This window comes from Somniosus microcephalus, chromosome 13 (assembly GCF_052327205.1).
Source record: "Somniosus microcephalus isolate GS21.2 chromosome 13, FLI_Smic_1.0, whole genome shotgun sequence".
In the NCBI taxonomy this organism is placed as follows: Eukaryota; Metazoa; Chordata; class Chondrichthyes; order Squaliformes; family Somniosidae; genus Somniosus; species Somniosus microcephalus.
In genome coordinates this window covers 26,084,021-26,106,918 of record NC_140999.1, presented here as the reverse complement: position 1 = coordinate 26,106,918, position 22,898 = coordinate 26,084,021, and the positions used below count along the sequence as shown (strand labels likewise).

The 22,898-nt window shown below is 40.3% G+C and overlaps 2 protein-coding genes across 7 annotated transcripts in view; one reads left to right on the top strand and one right to left on the bottom strand.

The window, feature by feature from the left end:
* Nucleotides 1–22,898, top strand: part of plekhj1 (pleckstrin homology domain containing J1) — a 74,155-nt gene that overhangs the window by 44,299 nt on the left and 6,958 nt on the right. The window lies entirely within an intron of this gene.
* Nucleotides 1,600–22,898, bottom strand: part of dot1l (DOT1-like histone H3K79 methyltransferase) — a 98,726-nt gene continuing 77,427 nt past the window's right edge. Inside the window, exons 26-30 of one of the 5 annotated variants that reach the window (XM_086004666.1) lie at nt 21,872–21,957; nt 17,837–18,355; nt 17,360–17,587; nt 6,671–7,286; nt 1,600–6,049 (exon numbers count right to left, since the gene is read on the bottom strand). In XM_086004666.1, coding sequence (XP_085860792.1) covers nt 6,700–7,286; nt 17,360–17,587; nt 17,837–18,355; nt 21,872–21,957 — 1,420 coding nt within the window. In that variant the 3' untranslated portion in view covers nt 1,600–6,049; nt 6,671–6,699. The remainder of the gene's footprint in view (nt 6,050–6,670; nt 7,287–17,359; nt 17,588–17,836; nt 18,356–21,871; nt 21,958–22,898) is intronic. The other 4 variants (XM_086004662.1, XM_086004663.1, XM_086004664.1 and 1 more) reach the window with 4 other exon arrangements.

Genomic DNA, 22,898 nt, shown 5'->3' with positions numbered 1-22,898 from the left:
CAGAGGGTTTGCTTCCCCATGTGGATCCGGCAAGTTTCTGGATCAAGTTCCTTAGGAATAGTTGGCTCGATGATGGGGGCTAGTCTGTGGAGTAGTAGCCTCTGCAGCACTTTGTAACAAGTGCAAAGTAGACTGGGTGGATTCTTCCCCTGCTTCAGGAGGGCAATTATTTTAGTCTCCCTCCAAATAGGTGGAATTTTACCAGTTGCCAGTACCTCAGGAAAAAGTGCAATGGGATCTTTTACTGCACTTCCGATTGCTACATTGGAGTGTCAGCCTAGATTTTGTGCTCAATTATCTGGAGTGGGATGTGAAGCCACAACCTTCTGACTCAGATGAGAATGCTACCAGTGAGCCACAGCTGAATCTGCAAGACTGCTTAAAGAACTTGCATAAAGCACCTTTCACATCCTTAGAACATCCCAAAGTATTTCTCAGCCTATTAATTACTTTTGAAGTGTAATCATGTACACAGGCAGCCAATTTGCACAACACAAATGATAAACTATCCCACTGTCCAGGGCCCCAAACACCCCTTCCAGGTGAAACATCAATTTACTTGTACTTCTTGCAATCTAGTAGACTGTATTCGCTGCTCACGGTGTGGTCTCCTCTAGATTGGGTGACCGCTTTGCTGAACACCTCCATTCAGTCCATAAGGGTGACCCGAGCGCTTCTGGTCACCTGTCATTTCAATTCACTGCTCCATTCCCACTCAGACCTCAGCCTCCTGCATTGTTCCACAGCACCTCTTCCGATTAGGCACTTTACAGCCTTCCGGACTCTATATTGAGTTCAACAATTTCAGATCATAACCTTGGCTCTCATCACATTTTTATATATTTTTTAATCCACTTTTGGTTTGTGCCTTTTCCTTTTTGTTCCCTCTCCCACATGGCCACTGTCTTTCACTCTGCCAGCACATTTCACACTTCATCTAGAGCCATCCTTTATCTCTTTACTTATCCTATTACCATCTCGTCTCACCTTGAATATCTCAATACCTCACACAGACCGTCCCTTTTGTTCTTTCATCCCCAGCCCCCAAACTTGCTTTTTCATCCGTTTAATTTCCTGCTTTTTTCTAAGTTCTGACGAAGGGTCTTCGACCTGAAATGTTAACTTGGTTTCTCTCTCCACGGATGTTGCCTGGCTGGCTGATTTTTTCCAGCGTTTTGTTATTTTAACTGATAGTTTATCTGTTTTGCTGGTATTGGTGAGGTGTGGATGTTGCCAGGACACAGAATGCCTCTGCTTCTCTTTGAATTGTGCTATGGAATCTTTTACATCCACCCAAGTAGGGAAGACTATTAAAACATTTTTGTTTACCATCATTTTACTGTAAAGGTGAAGAATATTCAGAAATGATCAAATTGTACTGTACAGAATTACTACTGCTGCAACTGTGGCACAACTGCATCTACAGGCAATGAAAATAATTTGGAATTGAGTAGATAGGTTGATTATTCGACATTAAAGCTGTGCAACACCACATGCAACTGTGACTTCATTTGTTGTTTAAAAACAGCTGTGTTTGGAGTTGGAATTTCCTACAAGTTTTTAGTTCTAAAAATATTTTTTCAATAATTAATACAACCATTTATATATTTAGAAATACACAACTTTATTAAAAAGCAAAAAAAAACCATAAAAGCATAATTTCTTGGCAAAGCAAACACCAAAGACAAAATTCAAGAATAATTTGGGGGTAAAATGTCAAAACTGCCATGAAGAAAATTTATTCATCCAAAAAAAACATTTTAGTAGTAGTAGCAACTTAACTGGATTTACAGTACTTTACAATCCTAGAAAAGGGTGGAATGGCAAAAAAAAATTAAAGAGCAGTTCCACTATAACATTACAGTACATAAAGAAAAACACTACAAGATCTTTAGAATGCTTGCCATTTAACCTTCACAAATTTCACAATTTAATAAGCACTAGGCCATTGTAATCACAAAACATCCCTTTCCCTACCAAACAGTATATGCACCAAGTCTACATTATGAAAATTTGAAAAGCCAACCGAACTGTCAATATATCTAGTTATATTTCAAATTCTACAGCCATGTCAAAATAGTAACAAGCCAATTCCTGAGCGATATCAGCTTCTCATCTGTACATATTGAATGACTTGTGTATATTCACTGAGTTTTTAAATAACCACAGATTTTATTTCCTTAACATTGTGTTTATTTAGGACAACATTTTTTTATTCTTCCACACCAAGCAGCATTGTACAATATAAGCTATAGCCACAAAGAGACACGGTATGGTACAAGTGCAAAGAATATCTGATTCATCTTCCACTTGTGTATTTAAAGGTAACGTCCATCTTACACAGGATACATGGAGCCTTCTGATCCAATACTCCAAACTGATGAAAACCTATGTCCGAGATGCCAAAAGCTTATATAGAGTTTAAAATAAGGGGAGTCTGGAGGCAAAACATTTTACAAAGTTCAGATTCTTACACCTCACAACTACGGTATTTTCTTTTCAATTCAAGAAATTTGCAAAATTATTAACAGTCCTAACTCCTGTTTGTAAACATTTTGGGGATAATGTGCCTGAAATAATCAGGAGTCTTAACACTATATTGTAATCCCCTTCATCATATTCCACAATCACAGCACACTTCATATTTATGGAATTTATTGCATTTTAATTTGTATTAATTGTGTAGTTAATTTCAAATAAGCATAACACCCATGTAATCTCAACTGAAACAGGCTACTTAATGCACCATTTACATGAAGTTGCAAAGTGTTATAAAATATGAATTTAGACATTTACATATTCATTGTTTTAAATGCTCATTCAGAATGCAGTGCAAGAGGATTAAAATATACTTGTATCTCAATTGTTTTTCCCAACATAAGCATTTAAAAAAAATGTAAAACTATGTTCAAATACCCTTAAGTGCACGGGGGGCAGGGGGAGTGAAAGAAATATGTAAAATACAATTAACATTTAAAATCCAGCATATGATGGACATTACCTTTCAGTGCTGAAAGATGTCATCTGTGCCTTGATAGTTCACAGAAACACTTGAAAAGGGTTAGTTTCCTTTTTCCGAAATATTAAATGTACGATTTTGTTACGAACAGAAAAAAAATGTCCTCCAATGTATTTGGGTATACTAAAGAAAATTAGGTAATAGTTTCTAATATATCTCAGGCATTTTGGTAATATATATTAAAATAATAGGTATTACTTTGTACAGAAGATTTTCCTTACAGTAAACTGAACTTGATAAATAGTGTACAGATCACAATAGACGTTTAATTCTTAAGGGGCAATCTCATTTACAGTTTCTGCATGACAGAGGCACCCCCAATGGATTGTACAAACTGATTTTTGACTGCTCATGAAAAGCAGTTTTGTTTATTACTATAAACCAACATAAAATGACATAAATGCACCTTTTTTCTATTAAGTTATATGGCTCAGTTTTCACAGCACGTAATTACACCTCAATATACCTACAAATTTAAGGCTACTTATGAGAACATCCTGCCATTGTTTTGATGTTTTATAGTTACTGGTTAGCTAGCTATCTACCAAGTACTAGTGTGGATTTTGTCACATTGTACAAAAATGAAGTCAAATTTATAATTGACTCATCACCTTCCTATATATGCTTCCATGAAATTACTGGGTAGAATGTATTACCCAAATAATCCATCTGCAGTCAACAGTCAAAATCACTGGACTCTACAAAGTAGGTTCTATGGGATTGAAATCCAACCAAACACCATATTATTGGATAATTCAGATTTCATACTCTTGTAGTGTCTATTTCAATAGAACAGTACTCTAGATTTTATTTTATTTGACTTGTTGCACCTCAAAAGCAGAGTTTATAACACCTGATAACTATTGCATCTGTACCAGTAACAGACTAAAGGTCTAATTTTAGTCAACTATTTCCTAGTTCAATTACCCTCTTAGCTATTTCAAAAAGGAAGAACACAAAAGATTGCGTTCCAGTAATCTTTATTCTTCCCAAGAAAGATCTCATGACACATTTCATGGGGTCTTGCCCGGAATACGTCAGAATAGAGAAAGGGAAGTAAAACTCTCTACAGTACTACGGTATGGTATTTTAAACTTGAATAAATATTAGTTTCAAGTAAAAGGTCAAAACATTAACATGACTAAGCACTGACGCTGGTAACCAGTCAGTGGAAGGTGTCCAATCAGCATTTGCACTTGAACACTTACTACTTTAACTATATTGTGCATAATGTAGCACTGAACATGTACCTGTAGGACATGTGTCACTATTTTAGTGCTAGTCATGCAACAAGGTGCATGCACATCGGAGGACCATCAAACGCAACTTCTCGGAAGAACCACGATTCCCCCGTACTGTAAAAAGCCAACATTTCTGCTCACACTTTTACAAGCTTTCATTTTATTACGATTACTCAGTCACAAACTCAAATTCCCACAGCCACCACTAAAACTAAACAACCTTCTGGACATTCCAAAAAGCAAAAACAGTTAATTCCCTCAGGTAAAATACAACAGTTTTTTAAACTGCAATGTGGTTTCAAAACAGTCAGCAGAACTGAAGAATAAGTTTCCTCCCACCCCACCATCCCCACAGCGCCCCCCCCCGGCCCCTCCCCTCTTTATAGGTTTTATATTTACTTAACATGCTGGATAATGTTTTTTAAAAAAGATATATGGGATCCTGTGTGCTGCACTGCAATAAATACAGGGCACGTGAATCAGCTCCACCTGGAGACAGACAGCACAGCTCTTTGCTGGCCTAAAAACATTTAAGTCACCCTCAGTTACATATTTTAATCATTTTATTATACTTACAAAAATGCTTGGCATTGGTCTTACTGCTGTTTGGTTAGTGAATACAATTACATGAAAAAAATTACTGCAATTTCTTTGCTTCAGACCTTTAAAAACAGCTTTTTAAATAATTTGATAAAAGAAAAAACCATGTAGCTTCAAGCACAATCCAATGTTGAATTTTTTAAACCAGAAAGTTGAACTTTTGTAAGGATATTAAAAAGCTTGATGTACTTTTTAAAACTGCATTAGTAAAGATGTTCCACCTTGAATGTATAAAACTGTGAAAAAGAAATTTTTAAATACATTTTTAAAATGACCTACAGTCTTATGAAATCCCACTGCATTTTAAATTTTAGTCTTCCTTTTCACATTTTGCTCTCTTGGGTTGTTTATACATAATACATATTTCTTGAACAAAATGTGTAGGTAAAATTTACAGTTCATTGTATACTAAATTTACCAGAAAACTAATGTGCTATTGCTTACAATTAAAATTACACACAGCAATAATTCAAATGTATAATAAATCTTTATCTAATGGTATTAGATTACATTGTTTTCAACGGCAATTTACAATGCTATAAAACACCATTAAATTAATGAAAAAAGGACAGTGATGACAGTATTTTTGTGTTGTCATGAACTACCACTTAACATACAAAAAGACCAGAGACAATCGGAGGAAGAGACGAGCCGGATCGTACTTGTATAAAATAAACTGAAGGCGGCTGAGCAACATTTGCATCAAGTACCAAACTGTTAACAAGCGATGCAAAATATTACAAGGATATCACCTGTTGCTGAGCAACTCGTCTCAGCTAACAATTCAGTTTTCAACCTTTCAGAATAATAAGCACCAGGGATCAGAACCCACAGAGGCACAGTTTGTGATGGTTAAAATAGCACCAACAGCCGGCTAACAAATGAATGCTGGTGTGCGCTGCACTTCACACTTCAAGCCTCTATAGGCTTGCTGGAACAATGACTAGTCCCAATCACTTGGAAAAAAGATAAATAGTTTCTAAAACACCATACAACAGGAGCCAATTGTTTTGCAGCAACACTAAAACCAATTCACAGTAGAATGTATTTGCTTTTATTTTCCAGTAGTAAAGAAGCAAAACAATGTTTGCAGGCCACTCAAGCACCTTTTGTTTGATGGAAGTGGATGAAGTTGGTCCACATTGTCCTTGCATAGGTCACATTGTTTTGAGGTAGAATTCCTAATTACCTAGAGATAAAAGGGAAAAAGTACATTATCTATCTTCCATTAGTAACTGCACCATATTTCAGATTTAAAAACCAATAATTCCCCATTCACCTTTAAGCATCAATGACAGCAACTCTATTCAACAGTTTGATACAGATGATCAACTATTAAGTTTGGAGATTCACACACCCCAGGCTTAAATTTAATACTAGCTGAACAGCAAAATGTTAATGAAATTTTCATTTAATGAGCAAACTTCCACTTAAGGCATCAGTATCACAATAAAGATAGGTCTTCAACCTATATTATGAAACCCAAATGACTAGCCAGATTGCAATACTGAATTTTAAAATGCCATGACAATTAATATAAAGCCAGTACATTATTGTTGCAACTTAGTCTTGAAAAGCAGTTCTCTTTATTGATGGAGATATCTGTAGCTGCATTTCTGTTTTAAGCACATGCACACACTATACCAAGAAAAACAGACCATTCCTAAACTGTAAATGACATTCCAGATGTCTTAATTTTACAAAATTGTCAAGTTTTTACACTGCTAGAGTTTGCATCTCAAGATATCACAAACATAGCTGTACACATTCTGATAATTTGTGTTAACCTTGCACATTTTTCTAACCTTACCTTATAAGACTGATAAAGTACGCAAGTTCTTATCGAGGCTTAACCCCAGAGAAATGTGTAGCATAAGGAGGCTGCATGCCAAGTGTGACCCACATTGCAGATGTATTTGTGCTGGACGGAGGAATGGGAGGTGCTGACTGAGCAAGCGCTGAGCGTGGCATGGGCGGGTGATGCACTGTGAAGGAAGGGTGCGAAGCTTTGGGCTGCAACGATGCAAGCTTCATGGCTAATGCAGTGTTAGCAGATTGAAGCGAAGCAGTTGAAGAGGAGCAAGAAATGGATGACGGCAAGTATCCATCGCTAACAGAGGACATAGTCCGGAAAAGGGAAGGATCAGAACTGTTTGAATTTAACAGTGGAGGTGGAGGTGGTAAGGAAATATTGGGGGGTGGTGTGTTAAGTACAGACTGCATTGGTGCTCGGGTAAGGTAGGGGGCCACTCTGCTCTCAGGGGAAGGTAATGTACTGGAAGAGATAGAAATAAATGAATGGGAAGTAGTAGGAACAGACTGTAGTGGGTTAAAGCTTAACATCGTGCTACTAGATACTGGAACATTGCTGAAATTGGCTCCAAACTGATGAGAAGAGACTGAAGGCACCGCATGGTTAAAAATACCTGAAATAGGAGAGAAAAAAACAGCTCAAAGATTTTGGTCTAGCAGGAAGCAAAGCATCAATACAGCAGCTAAGCCCACACTTGTAGCTTTTTTCAAGCAAGCACAGTAAAAGCAACAAAAGGAAATAGATTTTTTTTTTTTTTTTAAAAAGCCAAACAATTCAGGTTACCCAAAGCATAGCAACTCTCCTTTTCAGTCAATGTCTAGTATATCGAAGGAAAATAAATCTTACGTTTTTTATATACAAATACAAAGGTAAACATAATATGCCATAAATACTTCAAAATGTGATGGTAATATTTGGACCAAACACAAAGATTCTTGCCATACTTTTCCTCCTTCCTCTGCCCCCACCCACCAAATTTCCTCTCCTCCCAAATGAGTCAAATAATTGCATCCCTCGAATACTTTGCCAAAGTGAACGTTCTTGATATGTATGCCTAAAAAATGAATGTTGGTAAACTATTCACAGCGAGACAGACCCCTGTTCTCTCCAGATGCCCACGTGTACTGTCCAGAAAGGGGTCACTGGATGACATTCAGAAACAGGAACTGTGACTGAAGAATTTACTCCCTCACCAGCACAGATCAACTGCAGCACTCCCAGTTATTGTCAACACTGAGTCAGCTAACTCAGCATGGATACTCAATCAACCTGGGAAGATAAATCCAGCACACTACTTGAAGCTAAACTAGAGCTTGTAGGACAAAAGGGACATAGGTGCAAACGGGTCAAAAACAAATGCTGACAAATATGCTTCAAGCAAAGACTGATCAGTACCTGGAACTGTCTGCAAGGGCAGTGGAAGCAAAAGCCTGAATCAAGGAGCAGTTAGATGATGTGATAGGGAGTCTAGGTTTCTACAGAAGGATGAGCTAGATAGAAACATAGAAGATAGGAGCAGGAGTAGGCCATTCGGCCCTTCGAGCCTGCTCCGCCATTCAACGAGATCATGGCTGATCATCCAAACCCTAGCACCCGGTCCCTACACCGACAGCCATCCCACCCAAGCCCTATCCCCGTAACCCCGTGTATTTAATCCCCCCTAACACTAGGGGCCAATTTTTATCATGGCCAATCAACCTAACCCGCACATCTTTGGACTGTGGGAGGAAACCGGAGCACCCGGAGGAAACCCACGCAAACACGGGGAGAATGTGCAAACTCCACACAGACAGTCACCCGAGGCCGGATTTGAACCCGGGTCCCTGGCGCTGTGAGGTAACAGTGCTAACCACTATGCCACCATGCTGCCCTCATTTGTACTTATTTGTGTGCAGCTTAAATGCTACCCTAGGTGTTGCTTTTACCCCCAAGACCATTGGAAGAGCATCTGGACGACACCTGGTGTCCTGAACACAAAGGTGGAGTTCAAATTCAGCACTGTTCATAAAAAGCAGAAATAATTTCAACACAGCCACCTAAAGGAAAAGCCATCACTTGCAGGCAGCCAATGTAGAATTAAGCTGTAAATATAAATAATCTCCGGGTTTCATTATACCCTTTTTTCATCCAATTCACCCATTAATTCTTCTATGGACTTCCACAGTCAACTGAATAACCTAAGACAACTAAATAGTATATGGAATAACAACAGAAAATGCTGGAAAAACTCAGTGGGCCAGGCAACAACCGCGGAGAGAAAATAGAGTCGACGTTTCGGGTCTAACCCCTTTTCAAAACTGGAAAGGAAATGAAATAGATCGAAAGGCAGGGCTGGGAGAGAACAAAAGAAGTGAAGAGACATTAAGAGGTATTCAAAACGAGACGAGATGGTGACAGGACTAGTGGAGACAAAAGACGGCTCTAGATTTGGTGTGAAATGTTCTGGCAGAATGAGACACAGCTGCCATGTGGGAGAGAAAAAAAAGGGGGGTGGGCACGTCAACTATTTTCTCTCCACGGATGTTGCCTGGCCTGCTGAGTTTTTCCAGCATTTTCTGTTGTTATTTCAGATTTCCAGCATCTGCAGTATTTTGCTATCGTAAATAGTATATGGAATTCGGTTCGATTTTACTATTGTAATACCATTTAGAGCACATTATTGCAATTCAAAGTAAGCGATTTTATGAAGTGCCGTGAAATATTTTGACATAATAAAGTGTGAAATAACTAAGTGTTTACAATATAACATTTTAGGTAGGATTGAACTCACTGGAATGCACAAGATGTTGGAAAATGATTCAGGACTGAACCACAATGAGATAAAAGCGGTTTAAGTATTTTTTTAAAAAGTTACACCACAGCCAGGCAAACATCCTGGATGTTGAAACAAATGTGGTAGCTCTTCCCGTACACAAGGAACCTCAGACACGGTTGTAGATGAAACGCTATGTGGAAGTATGTGTCCTGCATCAACGGCAGCTAGCTGGTCTCTTGAGCAGAGACTATTTTGAACTATTTTAAGCGCATTCAACCAATTCTCGCAAATACAAGTTGGAATTTTGAGTTTGAGAATCAAAAAGTAGTGGAAATGAAATCCTGATCAGAGAGTATATCCACTTTTAAGATCACAATGGTGTCCACTGTATAGGCAGAATATTTCATGGAACTTGGGTGAATTGAACAGATAACGCAATGAACCCCAACAGACATTTTCCCCATGCCCAGAAACGAAGGTATTCCATTAACCCACACAGCATTATGCCAATCCTTTATCCTGCATCTTTCGAATTTGCAGAGGGTGGGATAGGCAGAGTGGTGGCTTGGAACAGCAGCAGAGACAAGTTATTTTCCCCCCCATCTCCTCTGTTTCTGGTTCACGACTACCAAAACTGGGTCCTTCCACACCGAAGGAGACAGTCCAAGAATGATCTTTATAGTCGAGCTCAACAGACAAACCTTCCAAATCCCATTTCAAGGGACCATAATGCAGAAGTTCAAAAAGGATGCAACACTAGAAATGGCTTTAACCCTCCTTTTCCCCCCAATTTGAATGAAGGCCCTTTCAGGCAGCAACATCAATAGCAATTGGGAAAATATTTTGCAGGAGAGTAGGCTAAGAATGGAAGATACTCTAGACTCAACTCCAGAACTCAAAAGATCCCAATAACTAAAACACCAATAGTAATGGCTGGCATCAATGAAAAATAAACTGTAGCAAAGGGTATTGATGCGATTCACTTGGTAGAGGTCAAGTTTGTATCACTCAATGTTTGATTTGCAACTGGGCAGCACTGATGCCAATAGTGACTGCTGTTGACACTCAGTACTCACAAAACAATGACTGCTCCCAACTCTCAGCATCAATCAGTGCCAAAAAAAGATAGAATTTTGACACCACTGTTGGTTGCAGTGCTCAAATCTACCTCTGCGAGGGGCTACTGATGCCAGAGGTGGAACTGCAATGCTGGACCAACATTTGATGCCCAGTGGATCTTGAAAGGCCAGAATCAGTGGAATGAGGTAGTGGAGGACAGAACTAGTATAAATTTCTTGTGCTGTTCTCTTGAGTATTGCTCTTGGGAGGATGGCCTCCCCAGCATGGTCAAGAAAAAACACGAATTTAATGTCATCTGGAGTCATGCTTTTGAGGGTCAATAGTGTAGACATGTGTCATGTCCATCAACATTATAGAATGTGATGACTGAACCTATCACTTGTACTTGACCTAGAACATGAAAATCAATGCAAAGATTTCATGACATCAAACTGCTTTTTTTCAGTTGCAAGATCTAGCAACAAATTTAGCTGCTTCCATTCAACTGCAGAAGAAGCTGGAGGTACATCCAATAACCCAGTAAGATGAGATTGGCATAAAAAAGTTGGACAAGGCAAGTCAGGTGCTGGACCTCTACAGTGGCAGTACAAGCCAATATAATATTCAATTTGGTAGATCATCCATGCTCAGAATGGGTAGTTCATAGCAGTATCTATCAAGAGGGCATGGGGAACTGTATTTTTCTTTAGGTTTGGGGTGCACTTTGAATTGTTTGGGTCTTTTAATTACATATTTGATCTGCTGAGCAGAGTGCAAGTGTGACCAAGGTTATTGAGATGGGAATTACAGATTACTTTTCAAGCAATATGGAGGATGTGGATGGAGAAAGATTCTTGAAGTTGGGACTGATGGGAGCACAATGAAATGTGGGACTCAAAAAACATGAAATTATATTCTGACATTCTTTGGTCCCACCCCATCAGTTTTTGGACTTGTGGTTAGTGGGTTCTGGTCCTTGTATCATTTCCTGTCGCTAGTCCTGGTCCAACTCAGACCATTAATTCCACCACCACCTTAGTGAGTTTTTGAAGTGACCCTTGGGCAACTTCTTGCTTGTAGCTGTGGCTAAAAGTTAGTGACAACCCCTGCCTTATCTCATAGTAGTGGAAAGAAAAAGATGAACTTTGAGGATGACAGAATTAGAAACCATCTGGTCCACGGATCTGTAGGTCACTGAATTGCATTCACCATTTCCTACACTGAATTGCTGACCTTAAGTGAACTATCAAGAAGTCGTGATGAATGAGTGCAGGGATGGAAAACAAACAAATCATTCAGGTTTCTTATGCACAATTCCAAACAGCCAGCACCAAAACCTAGGAATAAATCTGCATGGTGCAGGGAAACTCAAGAGTTAAAACACTTCAAGCTATTGACTGGAAGCCTAAGAAACTTTTCTTTATACTGACTGTGCAGAAATCTACAAGAGTATACAGCTTGCCTAGCTTAATTGGTAGAGGGCTCCAGTTCAGTTTTAACATTGCATCTTAACTACCTCCCTTTTGGTGTGTTTCACCAGTTCTCAAGCTGGGCCACAAGGTGCACCTTGCACAGAGAAAACTCTCTCACCTCATGAATCATGCCTCACATCACCAAAAACAAGAAGTATTAAGAGGTTGAAGGAAGATCTCATGACCTTAGCATTATTTTTTTACACACTTTTCAACAAAGAACATGCTTTTGGTATGGAGAAATCTCAGTATAAGCCACAGGTGGTCAGTAAAAATGTCAAAAAAAAAATCTAGTAATATTCCAGGAAACCCAGAGTGAAGATCTGTTACTTTACATTTCACAAGAGCACGAGATGTATCTGGATGGAGGCCTATTAGCCCATTTGATTTTCATCCTCCAAAATAAAAGCACGCTATTTTCTCCCTACAGCTTCTCTAGCTCCTGACTCATTCTAGCCTTTTGTGGAAGTCACGACATACACATCCCAGAACGTGTAAAAATGAAGTCTCTGAAACAGAGGGAAAAGTTCACAAAATTACTGATTCTCTCCTCCTTACCGCCCCCCCCAAAATATCAGCTTGCACCAAATAATGATATATCCCTTCCAACCCACAAGATGGTGCAGACAAATGATTCCCAGAGCTCTATCAATGCGGTTCTAGAACTACCCACACAGCTGTTCAACAACTTCAATCATTCAGCAACTTCTAAGCATTTAAGCAAAGAGTGGAACACTCCTGTTCCTCCCACACAAGAGGCATGCCCTTAGGATACCAGCAAGCTGAAGTTAACAAGCAAAATATTACAATTATTTTTATTCCTATGTATTCAGAAACATTCAAGGAACTAAAAAAAAACACTTAACTCAGTATGGTATGCCAAACTGGCAAATCAACCATTCATCGCATCCAAAATGAAAAACTGTTTGTGCCCAATACTTTCCCCCCCCCCCCCCATTTGAATGTTTATCTAGGTTTACAGCTAGGAACATTTGTAAAATTATTTTGTATGTGGTCACCTATATGAAAGGATGCGATCAATAATTTCTGGCATTGCTGTTTCACCAAAAGCAGCATTGCATGCCTGTAGTATTGAGATACCACCTCAAGCAAAAATCATAAAACCTTAAGACAGACAAAATGGTATCGCAGTTGTTAAAACTCGTCATCTTGGGATAGACAATAGTACAAACATACTCATCAAAGTAAATTGGCAAAAGGGTACAAGTGTTGCAATACATTGTGCCAATGAGAGATAAATATTGACTGTAGCCAACTTGCAACAGCAATTTAAGTATCATCTGGCAGTCACTGGAGGCATTTCCTAAATAAATCTGCTAGACCATGATACTGTTTTCTGAATGACTTGCAGTGTAAGAGAAGGAATTAGAGAATTGGAGATATAATATTTACAGATGTGTGGGCCAAGGCATTGTTCGTTCTTAGCGCAACCATTTGCAACAGTAATCAGAATATATCGGGTGTTAAATTTGGTGCAAATCCCAACACAGTATCAGGTCTCTGTGCTGAGCACCAATGTTTAGATGTATTACTACTGCAAACAGGATGATATTACACTTGCGTACTTTCTGCTTATACAGTAAAACCTAACTTCGTTATTTACTTTGTCACACTTGGGTGTAAATTTTATCCCCACTCTAAATTCCAAAGTTCACATGCATAAATGAAAATATCCCATGTAAACTAAACTTGCCATACTGTAATTACACTCTCCCACTACTGATAGTGCTGCAACTCAGTTTTGCAATTCCTAGCTTCTTGGCCTGCACTGCAGAGAAAATCCTATGGTCCAACCAACTCTATAGTTTCAAGATTAACCCCCCCATCTTCTTTCCCCCACCCCCCCTCCAACTGACAGCAGAGGGGATTTTTGGGGGGGGGGGGGGGGGGGGGGGGGGGGAGTTAAAGATTTGAATATGGGGAACGCGTCCCCAACACACCGTGCACCTAACAACGCCTTTTTTCTGGTGGCGGATATCGGGGCGTCCCACTGTGGAAAGGTGTTAACATAATTAACACATTTAAATCGGGCTCCTGATGTAAAATTCATTGCAGCTGTGCAAATTTCCCTGGGTTTGGGAAACCCGGCAGTGAATTGGGGGGGGGGGGGAAGCTGATAGTCCCACAAGGCAATTGCCTTTTTTAGCACTCCTTGTGGGCCACAAGGAGGAGTGCTCCCCTGGCCTCTCAAGGAAGCCTTCTGCCTTCCCCCTGCCGATCGCAGCCTCTCTCTTCACCAACCCCCTTCCTGATTGCCATCCTGCCGGTCGCAGCCTCCCTCCCTCCTCCCTACTGCGTTTGCCGACCTCCGCCCACCCCATCCCCGATGGCCTCTATCTCCACTGCCCTGTTTGCCGACCCCCCCACCCCACCAATTGCCGGGCACCATCTCCAAGGATCCCCTGGCTGCTGTGTCCTGCCATTGGTTTTCGTTCCTGGCAGCTGCCAGGCTGTTAATTTAGCCAGTTGCCGAGCAGGAAGCGGGGAAAAAAATGATAAATGAAGTCCTGTCGTTAAGTTCGGCAGAACCTCTGCATCTCCAGCCTTGTCGACCACTTCAGAAGTTTTCAGCCTCCCCAAAACCCTCCCCTGCCTCCCCATAAATATCGGGGCCAGTGTCTCTAATTCCCAAACTTCCCTATGTTCTGCTTTTTAACAATACATTTTTTTTTAATGAAAATGAATGTACAACTAAAATGGGTATTAATTTACACATTTGCAAAGAATTTACCCGATCTATCGTATGTTCTATGGTGAAATATTTAAAATGCAGTTCCCCAAGAGCAACCATAACACCAGCTGCCAGGACCAATCCGCCAAAAACATGAATGCAGGCAGCTATCAAATCTAACCAGTTACACTTAGTACAGGTAAAAGAATGACGAATACTTCAAGTAGCACACTAGCAAGTACGACCAATTGGAACCCAACTAACGTGTGCCTAGGAAGCAGACTTGGGCAATGACATTCAGCCTGACCCTTAGGCTTTTCTCCCTGTTTATCAGTACAGAATCTATCCACTTAGGTAACTGATCACTGGTTTGTCTTTGTTTCATGGGAGGCATAACTGTAGAAACTTATGAAATTGCTTCAAATGAAATGTAGTAACAGTGGTCTCTGTACATAATGAAAACACTTCCATTTTGACTGGTGTGACTGTAGGCAAAACATGGGATAATTTCTTTGCACAAATGAAGTCGGAAAGCAACTTTCGGTAGGAACTTGGGTCAAGTCCCAAGGACTACCTGGTCATAATGGCAAATCAAATCTGGCTTTGTAACCATTAATTCCACAAGCCAAAATGAACAGTGCAACTTTTCAGGTAGGAAAAATGTTCAAATGGTCCATACATTAACTTGGAGAAATTGTTTAAGATCCCCAATTAGGAACCCACGAAAACCTGTTGGACCACAATTTCCTAATAGCTTGCAGAAAAGAGAGACCCAACTAGGTCATGAAAGATCAAATAGGCGTATGAGCCTAATACAGTAGATGGTGATTTTAAACCAACTTTTAATTAATGCTAGTGAACTCATGAACACAAGGGACATCACAATACGTGGCTGGCCAACTCCACTGTATAAAATTTGTAGATCTCCTATGAACTAACCAAAGCATCTTACAACCAGGAATTGAATCATATTTCAAAATCAAAAGGCAATATTTATGTTTGAGATACTGGTCATCACTTGAAAATTCATTAGCGCAGCAGCCGGCCCTGCTAGAATATACAAACCTCACGAAGAAATTACTATTGTGGGGGGCCAATTAAGAAACAAAGGATTCTTCTTGTGCCAATACATTTTGATTACAGATCTCATTAAGCATAATCGCAATTAAAATCTACTTAACAGCTGCTTGTTTTGATGTGTTATTGATCAATTGAGTCAAAAGGGGTTTGTAAGTACGTGGAAAATGAATGTGTTTCCAACACTTACTAGGTGGGTACTGTCACGTTTATGGTTGGATGCTTTTAAATTTAGGAGAAATCTCAGAAGGCCCTGCCAAAAATGGTGCAATGCAATTTGAACTTTAGTATTTTTGAAACTGTGCAACAGCAGGTAAAACAACTCATCAATGCCTGCCACCGCACAAATACAGAGCAGAAGCAATTTAATTTCATCATATTCCACATATCATGCAAAGTCTGTGGCTCGAGGCCAGATAAAACTGTCCTGCAGCAATAGCTGACAGTGTTAGTCCTGCTAGTATGCTTTTGTAGCAACCTCTGGTCTAGTAATGAGCAAATCAGTGTCTGCAGAATGGCAGAACCCAATGTTCTAGCCCTTTAAGAAACAAACTAAGGACACCAACAAAAGAAATAATTGGCTAATTACACTTGTACCATAACAAAACCGTATCATCAACTATAACCAGGGATTCACAAGACAACTCCATCAGCTTACAGTACCTTAAGATATATTAGAATACAGACTGGGAAATTGGGTACTGATGTTGGTTATAACAACAGAAAATGCTGGAAAAACTCAGCAGGCCAGGCAACATCCATGGAAAGGGGTTTTCACCCAAAACGTTGACTCTATTTTCTCTCCACGGATGTTGCCTGGCCTGCCGAGTTTTTCCAGCATTTTCTGTTGTTATTTCGGATTTCCAGCATCTGCAGTATTTTGCTATCGTACTGATATTGGTTACATTGGCCTTTTCTGATCTGGGATAAAGATCCAAATACAGCCTATACCAATGGGTTGGAAATTTCCTCTGCCTGCTAGCGTCCTACAGAAAATTAATTGAACAGTTTCAACCCTAGTGTGCATGGGGCTACTCTACAAAACTGCCCCTAGTTGTGCACTAGGTTATAGAAAGTTGGCTAATAAAGGGAAATGTCTCATTGATCACAACTGTGCATTCAAGCACTCAGCTTACCAGGATAGTAGTTGGTGCTCTTTGAGATTAATTTAAGAAGTCACACAACACCAGGTTATAGTCCAACAGCTTTATTTGAAATCACAAGCTTTCGGAGCGCTTCACCCGACGAAGGAGCAGCGCTCCGAAAGCTTGTGATTTCAAATAAAGCTGTTGGACTATAACCTGGTGTTGTGTGACTTCTGACATTTGTCCACCCCAGTCCAACACTGGCATCTCCACACCATGGCTCTTTGAGATTGGCATCGTGGCAGACGGTCAAGTCAGAATGAAGGGAATATTTATGGAGTAGGGGAACAAAGCTTTGAACTGAAAGTACCTTCCTTCCAACCCAAATACTATCTACAGTTAAATAGATTAAATTTATCAAAAATGTTAATATTCTGACAATACTAATCTTTCAACGTTCCCCCTCAAAATCCTAATGTAAAGCCCAATATATTTTCCAGATGCTAATCCAACCCTTTTAATTACGTTACACTCTGAAGTACCCACTTCCTGCAGTCCCATCAGCAATACCAGTAATGGAGAAACTAGCAGCAGTGCAAGAATTAGTCAACCCAGCTCCAGCAGCTGCAACAGGAACCATGTTTGCAGTAACTGGTGTCGATCCAAAGAAAGACTGCAATACAGTTGGCCCCATCATGGAGTTTGAGTTGCCCTGCAATGATGTGGATCCCATAGGGTACTGTGATCCTGTGGTAAGCTGGCCAGGAATAGAACCTGCAACAGAATGGTGCGATTGTGACTGAATTGAACATAGCGTATGGTTAGCGGTGGGGTGGCTGCTGTCTGAAACAGCAGCTGGCATGTTTTTACCACCCAGTATTCCTCCCAACGGGACTGTGATCACTGGAATAGAGAGATTTTTCCACTCTCTCTCACGTGATTTGTTCATCTTTATAATATGTAACATTGCATTTTTCTCCATATGGCCTCCCAAGCAACTTACTACCTCGGCATTGTCTTTACCTTTGACCCCTGACTTGCTCAGCTCATCTCCCTTTGCACCAGTCAACCCATCTGGCTGCTTCTTGTTTGAAGAGAGATTTGAGTCAATACTGGAGTCAGTTTTGTTCCTGGACAGTTGGTACAGTGCACTGGAATTCAGCCCCACCATCTCTGAAGTCTTACGAGCTAAACAAGCACCTTCATTATAATTATGTAAACTGATATCTGCAGATCGTCCAGAATTGTAATTGAAAGTGATGGGTGAGGCTGGATGATGACCATTTTCCTCCACTGAGACTGGGGTAGTGATGTGTTTCCTCTGATGGGACCCCATTTTAGCATCATTGACTGAAAGGTCACCTGTAATAGGCCTGGTACCAAAAGGAGAGGCTTGGCATAAACCAGAAGCTGACTGGGATGAGTGGTCAGAGTTCTTTGTCAAACTGATATCAGATATTGGAGAGAAAGTGGATTTCCATTTACTGCTGTTATCCGTACTACTGGAACTGAGTCCTTGCTTCCGCATTGGTAAACTTCCACCTACAAAGATTTAAAAAACATAAATATGGTCAGTACAAGAAACAACTTGAGAGAAATAATTCACATATTTATCATTTTCAAAATAGGTTTCAATCAGCAATTCATATGAAGGGATCCACAGAAGAATTTGGGGGTGCTTTGGTACTATAGTATAATAGAAATAGATCATAACCCAATGCACGTCATATTTATAACATTATTAAACAGATGAGGCTAAATCAAGCTTTCAAAAAGTAAATTAAGAGTTAAAAGTGCAAGAGGGATGCATGTAATATTGACAGAGTAGGATTTGCAAAGCCAGAAAGCAATAAGGATAAACAAATAAAAACAGTGGATGACAAGATAAGTATGGGTACAGTGAGGCCACTTGGCCTCTTTGAGCTCATCCTTTCAGGAGAAAAAAAAAACCTCTCTCTCTCTCCCTCACCCCATCATGGTTTCACTTCCATCACTATATCAGGAAGACCATTCCAAGTGTTGATCACCCTTTGTTTGAAGCTCTTCACGACAAACATCTTAAATTGCCCTGTCACCAGTTTTGGCCTATTCTAGTTTAGTATTGGTCTAGTGTCTCAGTTTATCTTAAAGTACTGCTCCAGATTTACTTGACTGTTAAGGTTTAATATTGTATAAATTTATATAAAATCCTCTCTTAGTCAGCTTCTATCAAGGCTAAGTGCTCCAGTTTCTCCAGTCTTTCCTTGCAACTTAATCCTCTGATCCTAGGGATCAGCTTCATGGCTCTGCTCTATCCAGCCTCTATGCTTGAATGGTTCTCCTGCTTTTAAAGAAGTTTAACACTCAAGATACAGTCACTGTACATTGTCCAACTTGTACCTTACCCCATTATATATTGCTGTTCCACAGCAATGTTCTTAAGTCTCAAATCTACAATCACCCCGATCCCTTTCAGCTTAATCTTTAGCTTTAAAAAAACCTCTCTGGTGCACATCTGACCCTCATTTTACTTCCAATGTGTAGTAGCTTTCACTTGTCTGTGTTCAATTTCATCTGACACTGTTCCACCCAGTTACTAGGTTTTATTAAACTCCTTTGGTCAGTCCTGGTCTACTTCCTCCAACTCAACACTCCTTCACAATAGCAAAATACTGCAGTGCTGGAAATCTGAAATAACAAACGAAAATGCTGGAAACATTCAGCAGGTCAGGCAGCATCGAGGAGAGAAACAGAATTAACGTTTCAGGTCTGTGACCCTTCATCAGAACTGGAAACCGTTAGAGATGTAACAGGTTTTAAGCAGGCGCAGAGGTAGGGAAAGGGGGAGGAGAGGAAAGAACGAAAGGGACGGTCTGTGATAGGGTGGAAGGCAGGAGTGATTCAATGTTGCAAATGGGGATGGCAGAATCATCAACTGCTGCCGCCTGAAAAAAAAAATAGGGGCAGGGGTTAGAGCGCGATTTATTTGTACTTCTTTACTTGTATTTATTGCAATTTAGTCTACTGTATTCGCTGCTCAAGATGCGATCTCCTCTACATTAGGGAGACCAAACGCAGATTGGGTGATCGCTTTGTGGAACATCTCCGGTCAGTCCATAAGGGTGACCCCGAGCTTCCGGTCGCTTGTCACTTTAATTCGCCGCTCCACTCCCACCTCGGCCTCTTGCACTGCTCCAATGAAGCTCAACGTAAGCTCGAGGAACAGCACCTCATCCTTCGATTAGGCATTTTACAGCCTTCTAGACTCAACATCGGGTTCAACAATTTCAGACTATAATCCTTGCCCCTATTTTTTCAGGCAGCAGTTGTTGATGATTCTGCCATCCCTATTTGCAACATTGAATCACTCCTGCCTTCTGCCCGATCACAGACCGTCCCTTTTGATCTTTCCTCCCCTCCCCCCTTTATCTGCCTCTGCACCTGCTTAAAGCCGGTTACATCTCCAACAGGTTTCCAGTTCTGACAAAGGGTCACAGACCTGAAACGTTAACTCTGTTTCCCACTCCACGGATGCTGCCTGACCTGAGTGTTGCCAGCATTTCCACCCACCGCGCACCAAGTAACCACCATTTCCTTTCTTTTAGCCAATTTCTCATGCACACCCAAATTTGATTTGGAATTTCCTCTGCTTATAGTCTCAGTAGGAACCTTTGAGAAACATTATCAAAGGCTGTTTGAAAATCTAAGTACCCAACATTCTCTGGTTTTCCACTGTTCACTCAGGATGTCAGTTCTTCAAATAAAAAAAGTCAAGAAGATGGTCAGACAGTACCTTCCCTTTCTCACAATATATTGGCTGCTATATACTAGATTGTGAAGATAGATTTGCCCTTGCCCAGATTAGGTTATCTCCTTTTTTTTTTAAATATACATTACCTTGTTTCCAGTGACTCCTTCATGATGATTGTGAAGTGTTGGCAAATTTCATCACTAGTCTCTCTTAGTATCTGAGATAGATTCATGGATCCCTGGGGATTTGTTCATTTTGAGCCCTCTATGGATGTCTAGAACCTCTGATGCCAAAGTCTGTAAATCTGTTTGGATTATCACCCTTAATAAAGGACATGTTACTATAGTCTTCTCTAGTGATGAACTAAAGGAAGGAATAGTCAAGTATATTAAATATTCTCAGATCATTCTCCGTTTCACCTCCACTGGCATCCATTAAATTTCTCATTTCTTTCCGCACTGTACTCCTGCTATTTAAGCAGTGCAATTTTTTTTTGCTGTTTCATTTGGATTCTGCACTTAACCATTTCCAGGTTCCTCTCCACCCCTTTGATGACCTTCTTGGTATCCATCTGAAATTTCCTGTATTCTTTCCAGTGGAGTCGCTCATCTTTCTTTTTGCAATGTTTATGAAGCTCCCCCAGTCGCTCCCCCTTCATTTGACATCTGATTGTCCTGTTAATCAATTTAAGGTCATGTTTATTGAGCCTGTGCTTGCTAATCTTAGATGTGTATGCATTAACAATTTCCTCCAGCTAATGTAACACACACACCCACCCACGGCTGGCCTTCAGCAGTGTTCAGTCCCAAATCCACAGTGAACCGAAGCAAGGTTATGGTTGCAATCAACCTGGGGTGCCATGACTTTAATTTTCTGTATATATTCAAATCACTTACAATTACCAAGTCAAGTTGAGAACTGCATTTCATGGCTTCCCTGACAAAATGCATCATGAAGCAATCGTTATAATTTCTGACTTTAAACCACTTGAGCATTCGCAATTTGTCTAAGTTTGGTTGAAATCCCCCACTAATATAGCCTTCCTGTTTTCACAGAACCTGCTCACCTCTTCATAAAAAATACTGTCATTGCGTGTGTTGTTCGGATTCAAATTTTGATTTTGTAACATGCTTCTGAAATAAGAGGGGTGGAAGGAGAAACAAACCTGGCTCGGTCTTATAATTCAAAAATAAGTTGTGCTCTGTATACATCACAGTCCAGTCAGGCTGTGGGACATGGGGAATTGCTAAAACACATTTTTGAAACATTTACTTGAGGAAATAGTTCAGGCTCATTTCATTTTGATTGCACAACCTCAAATTACTTACTTTGGTCACCTTCTCCACAAACGGTTGGAATTTCTTTACTTTCGATTGATACAGTGCACTGATTTTGAGTCATTTTTCTTTCAATCCTTAAAACAAAAAAGTGCATCTTTACAAATACAGAAATTAATGAGTGCTCTATTGACCGTGTGCTTGCACCTCAAAAGAATGGGATGGGTTTGGGCCAGTAATTCTCGATATAGACCATTCATCTCAGATTGAAGGAGGATTAGTCAAGCCAGCCTCAGCAGCTGAGGTGAAACTCATAGCAAGAAGCTGCACTGCAACCTAAGAGCAGGTTGTTTGATTCAGAAATAGTTCACCAATAACTGCAGAAAACTTGCCTTGAAAATAGGGACATTTGACAATACCCTAGAAATCATAGAATGGTTACAGCATGGAAGGAGGCCATTCGGCCCGTTGAGCCCGTGCCGACTCACTGCAAGAGCACTTCAGCTAATCCCACTCCCCTGCCCTTTCCCCACAGCCCTGCAAATTTCTTTCCTTCAGTCACTTATCTAACTCCCTTTTGAAAGCAGTGATTGAATTTGCCTCCACCACCCTTTCAGGCAGTGCATTCCAGATCTTAACCACTCGTTGCGTAAAAAAGTTTTTTCTTGCGTCGCCTTTGGTTCTTTTGCCAATCACCTCAAATCTGTGTCCTCTGGTTCGCGAACAGTTTCTCTCTATCCACTCTGTCTTACCCCTCATGATTTTGAGCACCTCTATTAAATCTCCTCTCAATAATCTCTGCTCCAAGGAGAACATCCCAGCTTCTCCAGTCTATCAACGTAACTGAAGTCCCTCATTCCTAGAATCATTCTCTTAAATCTTTTCTGCACCCTCTTAAAGGCCTTCACATCCTTCCTAAAGTGTGGTGCCCAGAATTGGACACAGTGCTCCAGTTGGGGCCGAACCAGTGTTTTATACAGGATCATAATTTCCACACTTTTGTACTCTATACCTCTATTTATGAAGCCCAGAATCCCGTAAGCCTTTCTAACTGCTTTCGCACTCTGCTCAGCCACCT